The sequence below is a fragment of the Danio rerio genome, chromosome 15, assembly GCF_052040795.2.
Source record: "Danio rerio strain M-AB ecotype USA chromosome 15, GRCz13ab, whole genome shotgun sequence".
Taxonomy (NCBI): Eukaryota; Metazoa; Chordata; class Actinopteri; order Cypriniformes; family Danionidae; genus Danio; species Danio rerio.
The window spans coordinates 51,454,341-51,474,806 of NC_141035.1; the positions used below are offsets into that span (position 1 = coordinate 51,454,341).

A 20,466-nucleotide genomic window follows, 5' to 3' on the forward strand; every position below is an offset into this window, starting at 1 on the left:
GTGTGTACTGTCCCTTTAAGAACATAACTATATTATGGCAGATTGTATATTTCTAAGTGTACCGTGCCTTTAAGAATGTGACTTTTATAGTAGAATGAATATTTCTGTGTCCTGTCCCTTTAAGAGGATTACTATATTATGGCAGAATGTATATTTCTGAGTGTACTGTCCCTTTAGGAACGTGATTGTATTATAGCAGAATGAATATTTTTGCATATACTGTTCCTTTAAAAACATGACTATATAAAGGCAGAATGTATATATAATGAGTGACTATATGAGTGTACTGTCCCTTTAAGAAGATGACTACATGAGTATTCTGTCCCTTTAAGAAGATGACTACATGAGTGTACTGTCCCTTTAAGAAGATGACTATATTAGTGTACTGTCACTTTAAGACGATGACTACATGAGTGTACAGTCCCTTTAAGAAGATGACTATATTAGTGTACTGTCACTTTAAGACGATGACTACATGAGTGTACTGTCCCTTTAAGAAGATGACTACATGAGTGTTCTGTCCCTTTAAGAAGATGACTATATTAGTGTACTGTCACTTTAAGAAGATGACTACATGAGTGCACTGTCCCTTTAAGAAGAGGACTACATGAGTGCACTGTCCCTTTAAGAAGATGACTATATTATGGCAGAATGTATATATTTTGGGTGTACTGCCCCTTTAAGAAGATGACTATATTAGTGTACTGTCCCTTTAAGAAGATGATTACATGAGTGTACAGTCCCTTTAAGAAGATGACTACATGAGTGTACTGTCCCTTTAAGAAGATGACTACATGAGTGTTCTGTCCCTTTAAGAAGATGACTATATTAGTGTACTGTCACTTTAAGAAGATGACTACATGAGTGTTCTGTCCCTTTAAGAAGATGACTATATTAGTGCACTGTCCCTTTAAGAAGATGACTACATGAGTGTACTGTCCCTTTAAGAAGATGACTACATGAGTGTACTGTCCCTTTAAGAAGATGACTACATGAGTGCACTGTCCCTTTAAGAAGCTGACTATATTATGGCAGAATGTATATATTTTGCGTGTACCGCCCCTTTAAGAACATGACTATATAAGTGTACTGTCCCTTTAATGCCCATTTACATGGGGCTTCAGCGTCAAGGCTTGACAGCGGGTGTTGTCTGAAGTTTATATATCTGAGTGTACTGTCTCTTTAAGAAGGTGTTGTTCTCCTGCACTCAGCACTGTGTCTTCAGCAGAGTCCTGATGAGTTTCTTCAGTGTTTTCTCGTCTCGTGTCCAGCGCAGGAGTCTGTGTATCTGCATGCGTCCGCTGTGTGTGTGCCCCAGGACGATGTAGGTGCCGGTCAGGGGCCCGTCCAGAGCAGGACAGGAGCAGTGGAGGGCCTGGGGCAGCCAGAGCACCCTAAGCTCCAGCGCAGCCTGGGGATCCTGCTGGCGGAGCACTCGACTGCGGCCCTCTGGGAATACACGAAGGTCAGAGCCAATCACTGAGCAGGAGCCCACTCGCAGCCGGACCACTGCATACACACACACACACACACGCGTGCACATTTAGTGAACACACTGCAATGAAGTCTGCAGCAATATTAAAAAAACTCCACAAAATTTTGTGACAATTCGGCGATGGCAAAATGCTGGAGGGTCTGATAAGAATAAAAAAATCAGCCTTAATGATACGCAGGTCTGTTAGTTAGTTCTGTTAGCTGGGCACTATTTTCAGGTGCTGTGTAATATCACTCCTCCACTTGCAGTCATGGTACAGCAGCAAAAACCTTGATTGAACACCTGTGCTTGTTGTCTAGTGGCTATAATTACACACTGCACCTTTAAAAGATGCTTATGGGGTTATGGGGTGTGGCGTTTCCCAAACAACGATGTAACTCTGAGCTTAACTATCATGGCACGCTGCATTGTTTGGGAAAAGAGTGATGTAGTGACGAGTGTTTCCCAAAACGCATAGTTTCTGTCGCAGATCCTTCGCTTGAACCACGTTAGTTATAAAGTAAAACGCTCATAACGACACTCTAAACTGGGTGGAGTAACAACTTCTTCAGAAAAGAACCCATCATTTATAGTGCAAATGATATTGTTTTACACACACACACATTTAAAATAACACCCAATATTAGATTTGGTAGAAACACGCACTGGCTCTCCATATCAGCTGAAATATATGGCACATACAGGGCCTGTCTGCTTTACAAATATGAGTGAGAATGACATATCATAATCTAAAACATAAAACCACCTACAAAAGCTCACACGTGTTCTAATATCATAAATAAATCATATAAATAAATAAATAATGAAGCCATTTATCAAGAAATGACATTTAATAATTATTATGTATTAGAAATGAAAAAAAATCATACCTTAATAATAATATTAATCGTATTTATTATGATGATGATGATTATTATTATTGTTCATTAATTCATTCATTCATTTTCTTGTCGGCTTAGTCCCTTTTTAATCCGGGGTCACCACAGCGGAATGAACCTCCAACTTATCCAGCAAGTTTTTACGCAGCAGATGCCCTTCCAGCCGCAACCCATCTCTGGGAAACATCCACACACTCATTCACACACACACACACACACACTCATACACTACGGACAATTTAGCCTACCCAATTCTCCTATACCACATGTGTTTGGACTGTGGGGGAGCACCCGGAGAAAACCCACGCGAAGGCATGGAGAACATGCAAACTCCACACAGATACACCAACTGAGCCAAGTTTCGAACCAGCAACCCAGCGACCTTCTTGCTGTGAGGCGACAGCACTACCTACTGCGCCACTGCCTCACCTTTATTATTATTGCTTTTAATATTATTATTAAGTATGAAGTTGTTTATTTGTTTATTTTTTAAAAGTCTACTTTTACAATGACACAGCAGAAAGTTCCAGCCAGCAGGCCCATGTCAAATACAGTACAGATACCTAATAAATAACCAGCTATAAACGAAAAGAATTAACATAAGTTAAAAATACCCCAACATATAACACAACTATAGGTTATTAGCACCTTCCCCACTATGGGTTATTTCAGCCTACTGCATTGGGTTGTATAGTTTAATTGGGTTATTTTGATTAAATATTATTTCTTTCCATTCTGGTATCACTATTACTACTGTTCATTTTAGAATTAAAATGTCCACAATACAGTACATTTAAACCTCATCCAAACGCTTCTAAAAGATGGTCCTGGATGGCGAAGCGGATCTAAAAATCACGACACGGAGGGGTCATTTGACAAAAAATAACAATATTATTGCGATATCCGCTTGTTAAGTGTGACGTCATGCGAAGCGGCTTCCGGGTCCAAGCGCTCTATTCAACTGACTGGGGAGACTCATGAAATGGTAATAATAAACGTTTACAAAGCCATTTAATACTTTCAAAAGTCACGATGGCAGTATATATGTCCATGCCTAATATCCAATGGCCAGAAAGTGATAATTTTTTTTATAAATTGATAAATTTTTGGTATTTGTTATGCAGCAAGCCCAGAGATTGTTGTGTACACTATGACTTTATATACAATTAACTTTAATGTGTGATAAGAATAAAACGTGAACATAAACGAATGATTTCTCCACTCAAATGAATGGACCCGGAAACAGTATACATACGTCACAAACACGTCATCACTTAACAAGCGAATAGCAATAAAACAGCATTGTGCACGCATGTTAACAGCTGTTTTGGGTCAGTTCTCTCAGCCAAATCTGTTGATTGTTGAAACTCAAATATTTAACCCAACTGGTTGAGTTAATTATAAATAAAGGGTAGAAATAACCCAACAAAGCACCAAATATGTTTAACTCAACCACTGGGTTAAATAAATAACTCAACGTTTTTAGAGTGTGTGCTTTTTGTTTTCACAAGCTTTGGAGACGCAACATATATTCCGCTTTTAAATAACAGGTCACCTATAGCTTTCGTCATGAGGCTGCGTTCAAAATGACATCAATGTCTTTAAAGTGCACTGCGAAGGGAGCACAAAAAAGATCGCTAAAACTGAACTAAAAACAGTTTGAAAGCAAACTACAGCTAAGAGAGATGAGCTTAATGCTTTATTCCTTTTCATAATTACAACTTTGTAAATGAATAGCGCATAGGGGGGATAAGTGGGAATAGAACACAGCCAGGACCTTTGTTTTGAACTACAGCTCCAGAGGTGTTGCTGCGAGTGCTCAAGTTTGCGACACAGTTTGTGAATGTTCGTTGGAGCAAAGGATTTGGGAAACGGCAAATCAACAAACTGTGCTTGTAATGATGGAACTTGTGACCTTAGTTGGCGAACAATAGTTTTGGTAAACAAATCACAGCATCTACAAAAATCTACACACACACACACACACACACACACACACAAATGGACAGTTTCTCACCGAACTGAGCCGTGCAGAACTCCTGCAGGATCTCTCGCTCTCCGTCTCCGTCTGCACTACAGGCCTCACAGATCTCAGAGTCTTTAAAAACAGTGAAATAGTTTTGCTAATTCATCAGCTGCTTTCTGTGTGAATATATACATATAGTTGTGTAGTTTGGGTATTTCCCAGTACTGGGTTGCAGCAGTAAGGGCATTCACTCATTCATTTTCCTTCGGCTTAGTCCCTTTATTAATCCGGTGTCGCCACAGCGGAATGAACCGCCAACTTATCCAGCATATGTTTTATGCAGCAGATGGCTGGAAGGGCATCTGCTGCGTGAAACATATGCTGGAATAGTTGGCGGTTCACTTCGCTGTGGTGACCCCTGATGAATATAGGGATTAAGCCGAAGGAAAATGAGTGAACAAAAATAAATGAAGCCAACAATATGACCCAACGTTGTGTTAAAACAACCCAGCTGTATTGGAGTGCAGTAAACAGACTGATCACAAGCACAAGCTCTGCTTACTCCCTGATTTATCAGTGGCTGCAGGGCATAGGCAGTATAGGCAAATGCTGAGGGCAACGTACATCCAGGGGGCGCCAGAAATGAGGGAAGAAAAAAAAAGTAGCTTCCACTATTCCTAAAACTATGGTAATACTTCAGAAAGGAATAAACACACATTAATTTATCTGCATAGTGCAAAGCCTACTACTACTACTACTATTACTAATGATAATATTGCCTAATAATATAAAAACATCTGCATTCACTTTATTTTGTGTAAAAATTAATGTCCAGGTAATATTTTGATGAGACATCTGAGAGATTGACTATGCCTGTGTCCACAGTGTGAGTCTTCTGTGTGAGAATAAACATTACTGATGGTGAGTGGCAGCATATATATCTGCTCTACATGCTGAATATGCAGGAGAGAATCTGATAATGACTCATATTTGATTTGAAAATAGTCTATTTATATGTAGTCGATGACAGAGTGCAAGAGTACGTGTGGAGCATGATTAATCATCTCATAATTCATTTAGAAATGATTCAGAATTATGCATATTGATGTATTATGATGTCATCACTGTCTTTAGCAGTGGACCAGTCCCATGGCCTCTTCTCAAAAACCCCATTTATTGATAATATTTGTTATAAATAAACATATACAAATATTTAGATTTATTTAAAATAAAAGTGTTATAATTATTATTATTATGCGATTAATATTCTAAATAAATAAAGAAATGTAACTGTAACTCAAAGACACAACTGGAGTGATACGCTAAGATCATTGAGGAAGTCCTTTGCAGGAATAGCCTATTCATTTAATTCAGGTTCTGTGTGGAGTTTGCATGTTCTCCTCGTGTTGGTGTGGGTTTCCTCCAGGTGCTCCGGTTTCCCCCACAGTCCAAACACATGCGCTATAGGGGAACTGATCAACTACACTGGCCGTAGTGTATGAGTGTGTGTATGGGTGTTTCCCAGTACTGGGTTGCAGCTGGAAGGGCATCCACTGTGTAAAACATATGCTGGAATAGTTGACGATTCATTCTGCTGTGGCGACCTGAGATAAATAAAGAGACTAAGCCGAAAAGAAAATGAGTGATTGAATGAGAATTATGGTATCTGCTGTGTTTTAGACCGACTCATTCATTGTTTTTGACTCATACATTTTTTGTGGTTCTTTTGTTGAACACAAAAGAAGATATTTTGAAGAATGTTGGAAAATGGTAGCCTCTGACATCCATAGTAGAAAAAACTAAAAATAATAATAGTATGGGAGTCAGTGGCTACTGGTTTCCCCCATTCTTCAAAGTATCTTCTTTCGTGTTCAACAAAGGAAAAAGATGTAAAAAGAAGTGGAGGGTGTGGGTAAATATAATATTAATTTTGGGGTGAAATCTTCATCATTTTATGTTTAGCCCCGAATTGCAGCTCTTTTGTGGTGAGTTGATATGATCCAGTAGCATCTATTTCCATTGCAACTTCCCCCACACGAGACAAGTGTTCCTCAATCTTTGAGCTAAAACCACATGTCATTCAGTCATAAAATTCCCACTCTTCAGTGTTAAATAAGTTAATTAAAAGCTTTGTTATGACATTACAGGACAGTAAAACACAACAGTGCAACATCTTATTAAGGATTAAAGTGAATCAAATAAAATATGAGCAATCAGACCATTAAAATACAAACTAAAAAACTAAAAATCTGAATATTTGGTTCTTTTTTATTATCTATGTTGATTAATCTTCATATTTTGCTAGGGTCAGATTCACCTGATTTAGATTTTTTTGACTTGTCGAATATGCCAGTTAACCTATTTTTTTTTCTTGAAATTGCTTGACTTTTCTCATTTAGGTCTATGAACATGCAAAATTTCAACGTGCTGGTGTGTTTTAAATGTCAAAAAATAAATTGTTGTCATAATGCTTTACAGCGACCTTTTCCACTAGCTTATGGAGCCTAAAGGGGACACAGTTGCAAACACGTCTCTCTGAGTATTTTGAATGTACATTTGCGTTGTTTAGATATCAGAATCTATAAGACAAAGCTAATACGCTTCTTATATGTACACTAGCAGTGGAATTTACTGCTACAGGGCGCCATATTGGTTAGTGCCTGTATCGAGTGGTCGCCACAGCGGAATGAACCGTCAGTTTCTTCACAATAGCATGGTAAAAAAAGGGGTCAAAGAGGATGCAAAAACCCTTGAAGGATACTGGAGCATTCATTAACAAAGAGTTGTGAAGTAGCCTACACTTTATACCCACTTCGGTCTCTGAGAGGTCTTCACAGCGGAATGAATCACCAATTACTTTATTATAGTTTGGTTAATGCAAAAATGTCTACTAATGAAGTGTTACCTGTGGGCGCGAGGGTGGTGGGGGCCCTGAGCGGGTCTATCTCCCCGGGGATGCAGAGCTCGGGTCCGTCGGTAAACCGGCTGCAGTTGAACATCTCCGGCCAGGGGAAGCCGAACGCGCTCATGACGGGCGCACAGGCGTCCCGCACCGCTACGCAGAGATTCCTGCACGGGCTCACCGGAGTCGGGACCTCCGGTAAACACACTGGCGCGAACAGCGAGCAGAGGAAGCGGCGCGTGTCCCGGTGGCAGCGCTTCCCGATCAGCGGCACCCAGGCGGCGGACTGCTGCTGCGCCTCCCGCGCGCTCTGGTGCTCTAGCAGGTTCGGCAGCCGCATCTCCCGGTAACCGATGCCAAAGCACAGCACCATGGTGTTCGGTACCGGCTTACACACCGAGCGTGCGCTGCCGAACTCCACCGCCGCGATGCCATCAGACACCGGGAGCGCGCTGAGATCTGCACCGGGACTATCATCTTCATCATCAGCGCTGGAGAAGCGGAGAAACACACACACAAACACACACACACGCAGAAAATGCTGATTCAACATGATGGACATGCACACACACACACGATCAAACACTTCTGACTGAGTGTGTGTGTGTGTGTGTGTGTGTGTGTCCACATCCTGTGAATCAGACGGTTTATTACCGGTAGTAAAACTCTTCAGAAGTGTGTGTGAAGTTTGGGTTCTGGCGAGCTCTGCGATACATTTTAACTTGTTCAGTTTTCGCTTTGTCTTATTTATTTTAAATTGTACATTTCTTGTTCTACATTTTTTAAATCACTCTTAAACATGTATTAATCCATTCTTTCTAAATTAGCCTGTTATTTAGGCTTTATTGCTTTATTTCGGAAAAACGCTCTTAAAAAGATAAATCCTCAAACAACAGAAATAAACAACAGAACAAAGCAAAACAAAAAGAGAAAAACATAAATAAATTATATATATATATATATATGCCAGGGGTAATATATTACAATATCACACAGTCCGCTGGGTATAGACTGTAAGATTCACACAGTTGTTGATTTTAAAGCTTTAACATTGCTGGATTATCCAAATATCATTTCAAATCTTTACAATAAATAAGAAACAGGTTTTACTGACTAAAATTCGCATTTGTGTATAAAAACTTTGCTAGTAAAATAAACAGATTTATTAGAAAATTTCTATCTTTTACTTCAACATAAAAAACAAATAAAACATCCTGTACACTAAAACACATTGAGTTATTTATTTAACCCAATGGATGAGTTAAACATATTTGGTGCTTTGGGTTATTAGAACCTTTATTAGGTATATTTATTTAATAACTCAACCAGCTGGGTTAAATATTTGAATTTCAACAGTCAACTGATTTAACTGACAAACGGCTGTATTGAGTACTGTGTTAAAATAGTTAAAATACCCCAACATATAACCCAACTACAGGTTATTATAGCACCTTCCTAACTATGGGTTATTTTATTCAATGCATTGGGTTATATAATTGAGTGAAGCTGCTGGATCTACAGCACACAGTTCAGAGTCTACAATACATTTTAACCATATCCAAACGCTTCTAAAAGATTTGGATGGTGAAACGGATGTAAAAACACGACAGGGAGAGGAAATTGATAAACGATAACAACAACATTATTGCATTATAGCTTAAATAAACTTTATAACGCAAAAACAGCATTACACACGCATATTAATGCAGCTGTGCTGTGTCAGTTAAATCAGTTGACTGTTGAAATTCAAATATTTAAACCAGCTGGTTGAGTTATAATATAATTAACCTAATAAAGGGTAAAAATAACCCAACAAAGCACCAAATATTTAACTCAACCATTGAGTAAATAAATAACTCAACGTTTTTAGAGTGAAACAAAGAAGAATTATCTAAAAGAGAGAGGCACATATAAATAAAGAGATTTTTTTTTTCAGAATTTTTTTTAGCATGGGCTCATTCCCAAAAAGAGGATCGACAGATTCATCTATTATTCCACAAAAGGAACTAGGGGATCCTCCTGAGGAAGCATTTTTATATAAACATTCACCGGATAAACTTGATGGAGCATTTTGAAGGAGACCTCTTTAACCTTGTTTGTGATTAAGAATGTGTTGGGTAAAGAGCACACGATCTGCCAAGGAATATCATGAAATAAATGATTCCAGTGAAAAATGACGTGAGGTATAGAGGTTTTTTCCTTCTGAAAAAGATGGCGAATCTTTCTATTTCTAAGACAAGGGTTAAGCATGAAACTAATTTTCCATTCACTGTTTTACAAGCATTAATCAACGGAGGGGAGAACAGAATCAGGAGAGTTTTTTAAAAGGGCAATAGCTCGAATTGCATCCACATGGCTAACTCTCATGAGGTTATAGGAATTACTACATTACTACTTAAAAGTTTACAAACTAAGCAAATAAATAATCAGGAATGGCGTTTCATAATAAATGTAAACGTAACTGAAAATAATAAATCATACAAAACAGTCCACCAAGCAAACATTAGAGCAGACCTCCAGCTGATGAGCGAATAAACAACCGAGGATCAGAATCACAGCACTATTATGGAAGAATATCTGTAGCAACATTTGTTTTTAAATGCAATAGTTTTGTATTTGCATTCACCATGACCTCTGTAGAAATGGTGCAAAACTTAAATAAAATTAATCAACATTTACCTTTTTCCAACACAGTTTTTAAAGTGATGTTAAATCTTTGTCACAAACATTATGATGTGAATGAAAATGTGTTGCCCAAATTAAATTGACGTTTGTTGAACTGAACTTGGCTACTGATTTGCTTTTAATGTTGTTTTTGGTGAGGAAACACACAACAACATTTCTGATGACTCATCCTGCACTCAGGGGTGTGTTTATGCAAATACTGTCCAATCAGCTGGGGCGGAGATTTCAGGGCTCTGATATAAACCTCAGGGGCGTTTTTTTATTATTTATAACTAAAATTTGTACATGTTTGTGTTCTTTGTTTACACGACAACTGATATGTAGTGTTTTTGAAGGTTATTGAAAACTACTTCTAAAATGCACATTTTAATTTGAAGTAAAACAGAAAACATCGGTGATGATCATCTTCTTTAGTATTTTCATGTTTCACATGAGGCCACTAGATGGAGACACTGAACATCTGTCACTGAAAGCAAACTTCCACAGAGTCAGGGTCAATATGTGTTTGATTTTCAGGACATGAATATTAATATTGAATTGAAATGTCTGACAAAGGCATTAATGCAACATTTCGGACAGGAGAAAGGCCATATTTAAATCTAAATTACATTAGCAACCCCAGTGCTGCTCAATTCTCAATTCTGATTGGCTGATGAGCATTCTTGTTTGTGATAAAGTGTGCTTTCTGCACATGTGTAATATAACAATGTGTGTGTGTGTGTGTGTGTGTGTGTAAAATCCCCATCAATTACCACTCATATATCAGCCCCTATGTAGTGAAATGCAGCAAAAGTCAGTACACTCTAAACAATTCTGTTTTTAACCCAATATTGGGTCAAATATGGACAAACACAACTGTTGAGTTGAAAACTGTAATTAAATTTAACAAAATAAATGAAGGGGTGGCACGGTGGCGTAGTAGTTAGCACTGTGGCCTCACAGCAAGAAGGTCTCTGGTTTGAGTCTCGGCTGGGTCAGTTGGTGTTTCTGTGTGGAGTTTGCATGTTCTCCCCGTGTTGGCGTGGGTTTCCTCCAGGTGCTCCGGTTTCCCCCACAGTCCAAACACATGCGCTATAGGGGAACTGATCAACTACACTGGCCGTAGTGTATGAGTGTGTGAATGAGTGTGTGTGGGTGTTTCCCAGGAAGGGCATCCGCAGTGTAAAACATATGCTGGAATAGTTGGCGGTTCATGCCGCTGTGGTGACCTCTGATGAATAAAGGGACATGAACAATACATGAACTCAATGATGTGTTTGTCTGTATTTGACCCAACGTTGTGTTAAAACAACCCAGCATTTTCTTTAGAGTGCAGTAAACAGACTGACCACAAACAAAAGCTCTCTCTCTCTCTCTCTCTCTCACCTTGAACTTTCGGTGACTATATTTAACACACAAACACAATCCTGAAAGTGGTGATCTGCTTAAAGCCTGTCAGCAGCTCCATGTCTGTATACAGACATGCTTCATCACACGCTGGAGCTTCATTTAAAGGGGCAGTTCACACAAAAATGAAGATTTACTCAACATTTACTCTCCCTTCACTGTGTTCTAAACCTGTTTGAGTTACTTTCTTCTGTTCAGCACAAAAGAAGATATTTTGAAGAATGTTGGGAAGTGGTTATATATTGGGAAAGGGTTATCATCATTACATTCTACTAAAGTATTTCATTTGTTTTTAGAAAACACCACAGAAGAAATCAGTTTTACAATATTAATTGCATATTAGTTACTTTACCTTTCATGTCAAGTCATCTAAAATGTAGTTTGTGTGAATGTGCACACATTTCAAGCACAAACAAGTAACTTTTAAAATGATTGTTTACATTTTATTGATCAGTGGCACAGTGGTTAGCGATTTGGCCTCACAGCAAGAAGGGCGCGTCACAGTCCAAACACAAGCGCTATAGGGGAATGGATGAACTAAATTAGCTGTAGTGTATGAGTGTGTGTGAGAGAATGAGTGTGTATGGGGATTACTGGGGTGCAGCAAGAATAATTCTATGCTGGAATAGTTGGTGGTTCATTCTGCTGTGGCAACCCTTGATGATTATAGGGACTAAGCCAAAAAGAAAATTAATGAATGAACTTTTTTATATTAGAGTCGAAGATTATTGTAGTGTTGCCCTTTTCTTTTATACATTTTTAATTGCATAAATAAACAAATATAACTACCCCCCCCCCCTAAAAAACTAATAAATCATAATTAATTGCAAAAATGTATATTAAAAAATATTATTAATTTAAAAATTACAATTAAAAATAATAATAAAATTAAAAGATTCAATATTAGGTGTATTTTGGATGTTTTTTTCTAGGCTTAAAATAAAAAAAGTTTTATAATCTCAAAATTGACAAATACATTAAAAATTTGTTTAATTTTTGCAGTTTTTTTTTCAATTCAAAGAATCTTTTACTGTAAAGCGTTATGTCTTGTTTGTTTATATGTATATAGTCATTGTTTATAATTGTTTTTTAATTAAATAGAGGCAGATATGGAGCCGGGACTTGAACTCAGATCACTGTGAGCACCTTTATTGTTAATGCCGACACACTAATTAAACACTAGGATATTAGCACAACTATACAATCATTGCTTGAAAGAGATGTGTGTGTGTGTGTGTGTGTGTGTGTGTGTGTGTGTGTGTATGTGGTTATTTCTCCAGTAATGTGATCTGTCTGACCTAATTTACCAGCTGCTGGATTTCACAGCTGCTCTATTAACAATGAACTGCTGTTGCCATGATATAACCATCATATGAGCCCAGAAACATAACTCCAGAGCCGGAGCTTTACTGATGTATGATTTATGAGTTAATTCAGGACTCCGACGGGTAAACAAAAGAAGAAACATTCAGATCTGTCGCATGTTTTGGCTGATCTGGAGTCAAATTGGTGGATTACTTATCAAATGTAATCTGTTTACAAATTACGTAGCAAAGTTTGTAGTCGGTAATGTAATCTGTTAGACTGAACATTTATGGTAATGTAATCGGACTACTTTTGGATTACATTTAGATTACTTCAATACACTGTTATGGTAATGTAATCTGACTACAATTGGAGTACATTTATGGTAATGTAATTTTACCACTTTTGGATTACTTTTAGATTACTTTTATTACACAATTATGATAATGTAATCTGACTACTTTTGGATTACATTTAGATTACTTTTATTATGCATTTATAGTTATGCAGAGTACTTTTAGATCACATTTAGATTACTTTTATTATATATTTAGGGTAACGTAAGCAGAGTACTTTTGGATTACATTTAGATTACTTTCATTACACAATTATGGTAATGTAATGTCACTACTTTGGGATTACTTTTTTACACATTCATGGTAATGTATTCTCACTACTTTTGGATTACTTTTTGGATGACTTTTTAGATTACTTTTATTACACTGCTATGGCAATGTAATCTGACTACATTTGTTTACATTTACACAACTTTTATTACACATTTATTTTAATGTAATCTGACCACTTTCGGATTACATTAAGATTATATTATGTTTATGTAATCTCACTACTTTTGGATTACATTTAGATTACTTTTATTACATGTATGCTAATGTAATCTGACTACATTTGGATTGTTTTAACATTATTTTTATTACTCATTTATTTTAATCTGATCTTACTACTTTTGGATTAAATTTATGCTAATGTAATCTTACTCCTTTTGGATTACATTTAGATTACTTTTATCACATTTATGCTGTATACAATAAAAACTGGTTAAAAATCCAAGTACTGAGGCACCAATGTAAAACCAGCTCTCCATATTGTTATTTAAAAGCTTGGCCAAAAATATTTGTCTTTAAATGTTCTTTAATAAGTTTAACTGATCCCAGAGGTGTTATATTATTATGAATTAGTTACTTATAATTAAATTTTTAAATATGACATTGTTACATGTATTTCATTAAAGCCTAGTCCTGATTACAATATTGAAAAGTTGAGAGTAATTTCATCATGACATCAAATATTTCATCTAAACAATAAGTGCAAATGACAATATATGCAAAATTGTCAACAATATATTGCCATTTCCCAGTGATGGGCATCCGCTGTGTAAAACATATGCTGGAATAGTAGGTGGTTCATTCCAACGTGGTGATCCCTGATTAATTTTGGGGACAACTTGTTTAATCCACTCAAATTTGTATTAGCTAATAAGTTAACTTAATTCCTTCATGTTGTCCCAACACAAATTGTGTGTAACCCAACATTTTTAGCATGTAATTTAGAGTGATTACAAATACTTGATTTTGTAATCCAGATTACATATAACCCACTACTCTCCTGTTACTTCCACCAGAAGACAATAGAGCCGCAGAATAACCCTGATCCACAGAGACTCTCATATCTCAGTCAATCCCTCAATAAACCCAGCAGCTGATGTTAAATACCTGTGACAACACCATCCTCTGGTCCAATCCACTTGTTTCTGTCCAGCACCACTGCTTTAAGAGCCCAGAGATGTAGAAAAAGCACACAGAGACTTTAAAATCATCTGAAACACACAGAGACGACGCAGAGCAGGTAAGAAGATCCACACCATTCACCACAGCGACTCACTGAATCACCTGCAGAGACATTCATTCAGTGCTTTGAGTGTTTAAATGCATCTTGGAATTCCAGACGACTCACCTGAACGAATCAATACATGACATACACAAAACACTCTTTCTTTGGTCAAACATGTTTAGAATGCTCTTTATGAACAAGTGTGCTTAGTTTGATTTAGTGTTGAAGTTTTTAAACCATTTGGAGATGAGTTTAAATAGAAAAAAACTACCAAATTAATGAATACCATAGTAATTACTATAGTTTTTGAACTGTGCTATTGTAAACAGTAAAGTATAGTACTTGTGGTGATTGTACAGTTGCTTTGATAACACAACTATAGTAACAAATCTGTTATGGTGATTCTACAGTTGCTATGGTAACACAACAGCTATAGTAACAAATCTGTCATGATGATTCTACAGTTGCTATGGTAATACAACTATAGTTACAAATCTGTTGTGGTGATTCTACAGTTGATATGGTAACACATCAACTATAGTAACAAATCTGTTGTTGTGATTCTACAGTTGCTATGGTAACACAACAACAATAGTAACAAATCTATTGTGGTGACTCTATAGTTGCTATGGTAACAAGACTAGTAACAAATCTGTCGTGATGATTCTACAGTTGCTATGGTAACAGCAACTATAGTAACAAATCTGTTGTGATGATTCTATAGTTGCTATGGTAACACTACACCTATAGTAACAAATCTTTTGAGGTGATTCTATAGTTTCTATGGTAACACAACAACTACAGTAATGAATCTGTTGTGGTGATTCTATAGTTGCTATGGTAACAAAACAACCATAGTAACGAATCTGTTGTGGTGATTCTATAGTTGCTATGGTAACACAACAGCTATAGTAACAAATCTGTTGAGGTGATTCTATAGTTGCTATGGTAACACAACAGCTATAGTAGCAAATCTGTTGTGGTGATTCTACAGTTGCTATAATAACACAACAACAATAGTAGCAAATCTGTTGTGGTGATTTTACAGTTCCTATGGTAACACAACAGCTATAGCAATGTAAACAAATGATTACCTTTTGTGTACAAGTAGATTTCTACAACTATAGAGTACACTATACTACAACATACCAGTTTACTGTAGTAAAAACTAAGGTATACTACAGTACTTATTACAGTTTCATTATAGTTAATACTACAGTATGCTGGTGAATGAGTTAAAGCATTGTCGATACAGTACTATAATATAAACAGTCTAATAGACTTGACTATAATATATTCTAAAAGCACAACAGTATTTACTATAAATTACTATTGTTTTTTTCGTGTGTCTGTGTGTGTGTGTGTGTGTGTGAATGTGTAAGTTCTGTATGTGTGTGTGTGACAATAGCTAACCTGATGATGGAATTGTGTTTGAAACTCAAGCCTAGAACAGACAGATGATCGGCTTAATTTCCTAGTGGCCGACATACTGCTCTATTTTTCCATCTCTATCCCTCTCTCTCTGCGTGTGTGTATGTGTGTGTGTCTGTGTGTCTGTGTCCCTGAAGGTTGATCTCGTGCTCCAGCTGCTGAGTGTCTGCATGATGGAGCGATCCACACAGGAGCTCTTCCTGAACTTCATGATTGTTCTGATCACCGTTCTGCTGATGTGGTTACTGGTCAAGCAGTATCAGGACTCATGAGGGAGAGAAGAGCCTGCATCTTCATCATCATCTTCATCTGTGAGGACGGTCTTGCAGGAGCTCACAGTCCAGATGATCCAACAGTTTGTGTTCATGGATTGTGGTCATAATGATCTGAAGGTCAAACACTCATCCTGCCAGACAAAAGAGTCCAGATGTCCTGATTTAGGACAGATTTATTTGCATCAATAAACTCTTTGGCAATGCACCGGCATGTGGTTGTGTTTTACAGCATGCACTTACACAAATACACATTCCAACAATGCCGAATTTCAATCGGAAATGACTAATACCGATCAGAACTCACTGATCATCTCATCAACACATTTATAGAGTGAAGGTCTACTTTAGTAAGTGAGCGCTGCCTTGCGGTTCCATCGCAGAGGCTATAAGTCACTTTCCAGAACCTTCTCAGTCACTGTTCCTCACTGGTCAAATCAAACAGAGGGTTAGTGAATAACTATTGATTGTTTTTCTTTTAACGTTTCACTGAAACATCTTATCCATGTCTCTTTTAATCTTGTTTATGTAAAGCACTTTGAATCGCCACTCTGTATGAAATAAACTTGCCTTGCCGCGTTCATACCAAGCATGAAGATATCGATGAATATATGGTTCTAAAGATTGTCCACAGTGTTAAAGAATATTATGGTTCACACCGCAACTACAACGATAAAGATACAGAGGATCCTTTTTGTTTTTATTCCACTGCACTGACTATGATTACCAAATTCAGATGGATTACACGAGCTGGATTCACTGGTCAGATGCACTAGCAGCACACTGAAGATGCCTGCTGGTCACAAGGGGTTAACGCTGAACGAAAAGCAAACTCTTAAAAAGAAACTGACTGTCATGATTTGTCAGTGTAGAGGCAGGTATATTTATTAGGGGTGTCAAAACTATTGTATTTTCAATGCACCAGGAGATGATTCAGTATCAGTTTAGTAATAGATCTTAACCGGTGTTGAGCTCATTTATCTCTTATGCACCATGTCGTGATTGCTTACTTTGGCGAGGGCGGCAAGAACGAGTAATTAAAATGCAGACATGAGCATATCTACAGAACGAGTTCTCTCTAGCATCGAACAGCGTTGAAGTGGCTGCTCTTCAGCGTACAGCTGCTTGATGAACAGCGCTGACTGTTACAGCCAATCACAGCCTGTTCTGTTGAGCGTGCAAACACCAATGACCAATCACAGGTGTTTAAGAACTCCCTTGACAGTGCTGAAATGATTATTCATAGTGTCATTATTGTTTATAGTTGTGTATTTGCTCTACATGCTCCTGTCGTCTTAACTTGACTTTTGTTTTCTTTGAGCATGAAACATCACAGGTGCAGTTCATATGTCTGACTGCTTACATTAAAAGTAGTGCAGGCGAAGATTAATCGTGATTAACTGCACACAAAATGAAAGTTTGTTTCGACGATGTACCTACTGCAAGTATGTTTATTAAATATATTTATTATGCATATGCGATAGAAACAAAACTATACGCTACAATTTTGTTACATATATTTGAATGTATATACAGTTAGTATCACATACATATTTTTTAAAGCTAAATATAAATAAACATTTTCTCAAATATATGCATGCATGTGTGTATTTTTATATACATAGTAAATATACACAGTACGCACACTAAAATCATGTCAAAGCAAGCTTTTAATATGAATGTGATTAATGTTTGCTCAGCACTAATTAAAAGACAAACTCGTATTCTTGTGTTGTGAAGCAAAATTACAAAATGTGTATGAAAAAGCATCGTCAGTGCACTGTGATACCGCATTGAACAGAATCGATGACATGATAATCATAACTAGGCCCACACTAAATCTGCGCACGAAGAAAAGATTTCCAGCAGAATTACGCAGATTTTTAGCCCATCATTAATTCTGTTTATTAACTTGAATAAATGTGTGTAAATTTATATTTATTCAGTTTTTAAACTAATACCAGTAATATTATTGACTATTGCGAAAATGTAAACATAATTTATTTACAATACAGTTTGTATAGTAATATTATCTGTTTTTTAGTAGCTATTTCATATGAGAGACTTGCTTTGTTTACCAAATAAAGTGAATCTAATTGGATTTGCATTTTAAACAATAAATAAAAGTTAAAAATACAATATTTTTTATTTCACATATTAACGTTTTAGGGGCGAGGCAGTGGCGCAGTAGGTAGTGCTGTCGCCTCACAGCAAGAAGGTCGCTGGTTCGAACCTAGGCTCAGTTGGCGTTTCTGTGTGGAGTTTGCATGTTCTCCCTGCCTTTGCCTGGGTTTCCTCCGGGTGCTCTGGTTTCCCCCACAGTCCAAACACATGCGGTACAGGTGAATTGGGTAGGCTAAATTGTCTGTAGTGTGTGTATGTGAATGTGTGTGTGGATCTCTCCTAGAGATGGGTTGCGGCTGGAAGGGCATTTGCTGCGTAAAAAACTTGCTGGATAAGTTGGCGGTTCATTCCGCTGTGGCGACCCCAGATTAATAAAGGGACTAAGCCGACAAGAAAATGAATAAATGAATGAATATTAAGGTTTTAGTTATGATACTCCCAAAATAATTCCACAGATATCCGCAGATTTTTACCAAAATTCTCAGCAAAAATAGCAAAAAACATACTCAGATTCCGTCTGGCAATAATCATAACCAGTGTATATCCAGTGCAAATTCACACCCCTAATATTTATATTTACCTTTATCATGCTTTGTTTGAACAGGCCTTTACTCTTCAGCGCCCCCTGTGGCTGATGAGTGCCAGGGGTCTCGATAGCGGCTGAAGTTCAGCACCTGACAGTGAAACTCAGTCAGAGCTCGCGGCATCGGAGAAACCTCCTGCCATTCAGAGCGACTACTATCATAAACCTGCACCTCATCCGAGATCTCATCTGGAGAATAATCTCCACCCAGAATAAAGATCTTCCCCCGGATGCCGACCGCAGCTGCGTTAAACCCCGCACACTCGAACGAGCCCTCGCCCTTCCACATGCCCTCATCCGCACAGAAGCTGTACACCTTATAGGTTGATAAATCGCAGAGGTACAGCGTTTCATTAACACACACCGATTTCACAAGCCTCGCGTGGAAGAATTGACCAAATTCCGCCACTAGGTGGCTCCACTGATCCGCAACTGCATCATAACGAAAAAAACAATCTAACAAAGGATTAAATGCGTCAGAAAACTCCACCTCAGATCCGAGAGCGTAAATAACGTTTCCACACACACTTGCTTCCGGAAAATATATTCCTTTAGGAAGAGGGCTAACGGAAATCCACTCGCGCATCAAAGGATCGTAATAGTCCACATCCACAATGCTCGGAACATTCCGTGAGCCGCGCGGTTTTCCTCCGATTACGTACAAGCGTTGAAGAGCGACGACGCATGTGTGCATGGTGCGAGTGTGGCGCATGCTCAGCGCTGGCGTAAAGCTGCGCGCAATCGGACAGTAGCACCAAAATTCATCCGTAGCTTCGTGATGAGGCGATGAAATGTGCGTGCGAATAGATCTCGGACAATCGCTGTGACATCCACCGCTTATGAAGAGTTTCTCTGCAAAGCTAGTCATAACTGATCCCGGTAGCTCTAAAATCCGCATGGCGTCCTCTGGAAGCGCCGTCCAGCGGTCTGACGCGATCTCATAGCAGAACGTGTGACGCATGCTTTCTTCAGTTTTGTGGACGAATATATACGTGGACGTCGTTGACACGCGAGCATCTGTGAATAACCCGCTGAACTGCTGTGTTTGTGCTAGCGCATGTGTTAGCATGTTCCTGCATTCGTCGGTTAGCATGTCGCTCTGTGCTGCGTTCTCCAGCGTGGGAATGGGAATGTGGTGCAGTCGGACGCATGCTAGCAGCTGCTGCATCAGGCTAGTGCGCGTCGACGGGTCATGTTTCACCCAGCAGAGCAGCGCCTGCAGGACGGTTTCTTCATCAGGAACGCGGAGCTCGTCAGACAGCAGGACGCGCTCCAGAACCGGCGACGGCAGCTCCAGGAACTCCACGCTGCAGGATACCGTCTGGAAGTTCTGCGTGATGAAGTCGATGGCGCCGCGCAGCAGCTGTGTCGAACCGTATCCCTCCGCCAGCTCCAGCAGATGCAGACAGTTGGACACATCCAGAGACTCCAGCAGGAAGTCACTGCAGGAGCGCAACAGGAAGTCCACCTGCGAGAATGGACGAGATTACAGGATGGACTGGTTTCACTATAGATTCAGTGTTATTGACCTTATTCCGCAGTGAGGAAGTGTGCGATTGTTTCAGAACTTCCGATTCAGTTTCCAATA

The 20,466-nt window shown here is 38.3% G+C and overlaps 3 protein-coding genes across 7 annotated transcripts in view; 1 reads left to right on the plus strand and 2 right to left on the minus strand.

Annotated features, from left to right (window-relative positions):
* Nucleotides 1-14,474, minus strand: sfrp2l (secreted frizzled-related protein 2 like). 2 transcript variants are annotated; one of them, NM_001386322.2, is given in 6 exon segments: nt 322-574; nt 729-1,104; nt 1,142-1,509; nt 4,391-4,471; nt 7,245-7,732; nt 14,351-14,474. In NM_001386322.2, coding segments are annotated over 3 exon segments (753 nt in total). In that variant the 5' UTR covers nt 7,615-7,732; nt 14,351-14,474; the 3' UTR covers nt 322-574; nt 729-1,104; nt 1,142-1,207.
* sln (sarcolipin) lies at nt 14,434-16,379 on the plus strand. Its single transcript, NM_001302745.1, is given in 2 exon segments — nt 14,434-14,483; nt 16,037-16,379. A coding segment is annotated over 1 exon segment (102 nt). The 5' UTR covers nt 14,434-14,483; nt 16,037-16,069; the 3' UTR covers nt 16,172-16,379.
* Nucleotides 16,322-20,466, minus strand: part of kbtbd3 (kelch repeat and BTB (POZ) domain containing 3) — a 13,143-nt gene continuing 8,998 nt past the window's right edge. For all 4 annotated transcript variants that reach the window (XM_087284707.1, XM_087284705.1, XM_087284708.1 and 1 more), the window contains exon 4: nt 16,322-20,346. In XM_087284707.1, coding sequence (XP_087140833.1) covers nt 18,904-20,346 — 1,443 coding nt within the window. In that variant the 3' untranslated portion in view covers nt 16,322-18,903. The remainder of the gene's footprint in view (nt 20,347-20,466) is intronic.

Coding starts and splice junctions, on each gene's coding strand:
- sfrp2l (XM_087282312.1), bottom strand. CDS start 7,614: ATGGTGCTGTGCTTTGGCATCGGTTACCGGGAGATGCGGCTGCCGAAC. Junction 4,472..7,244: donor CACCACCCTCGCGCCCACAG/GTAACACTTCAT, acceptor CTGTTTTTAAAG/ACTCTGAGATCTGTGAGGCC. Junction 1,510..4,390: donor GTTCTGCACGGCTCAGTTCG/GTGAGAAACTGT, acceptor GTGTGTATGCAG/TGGTCCGGCTGCGAGTGGGC.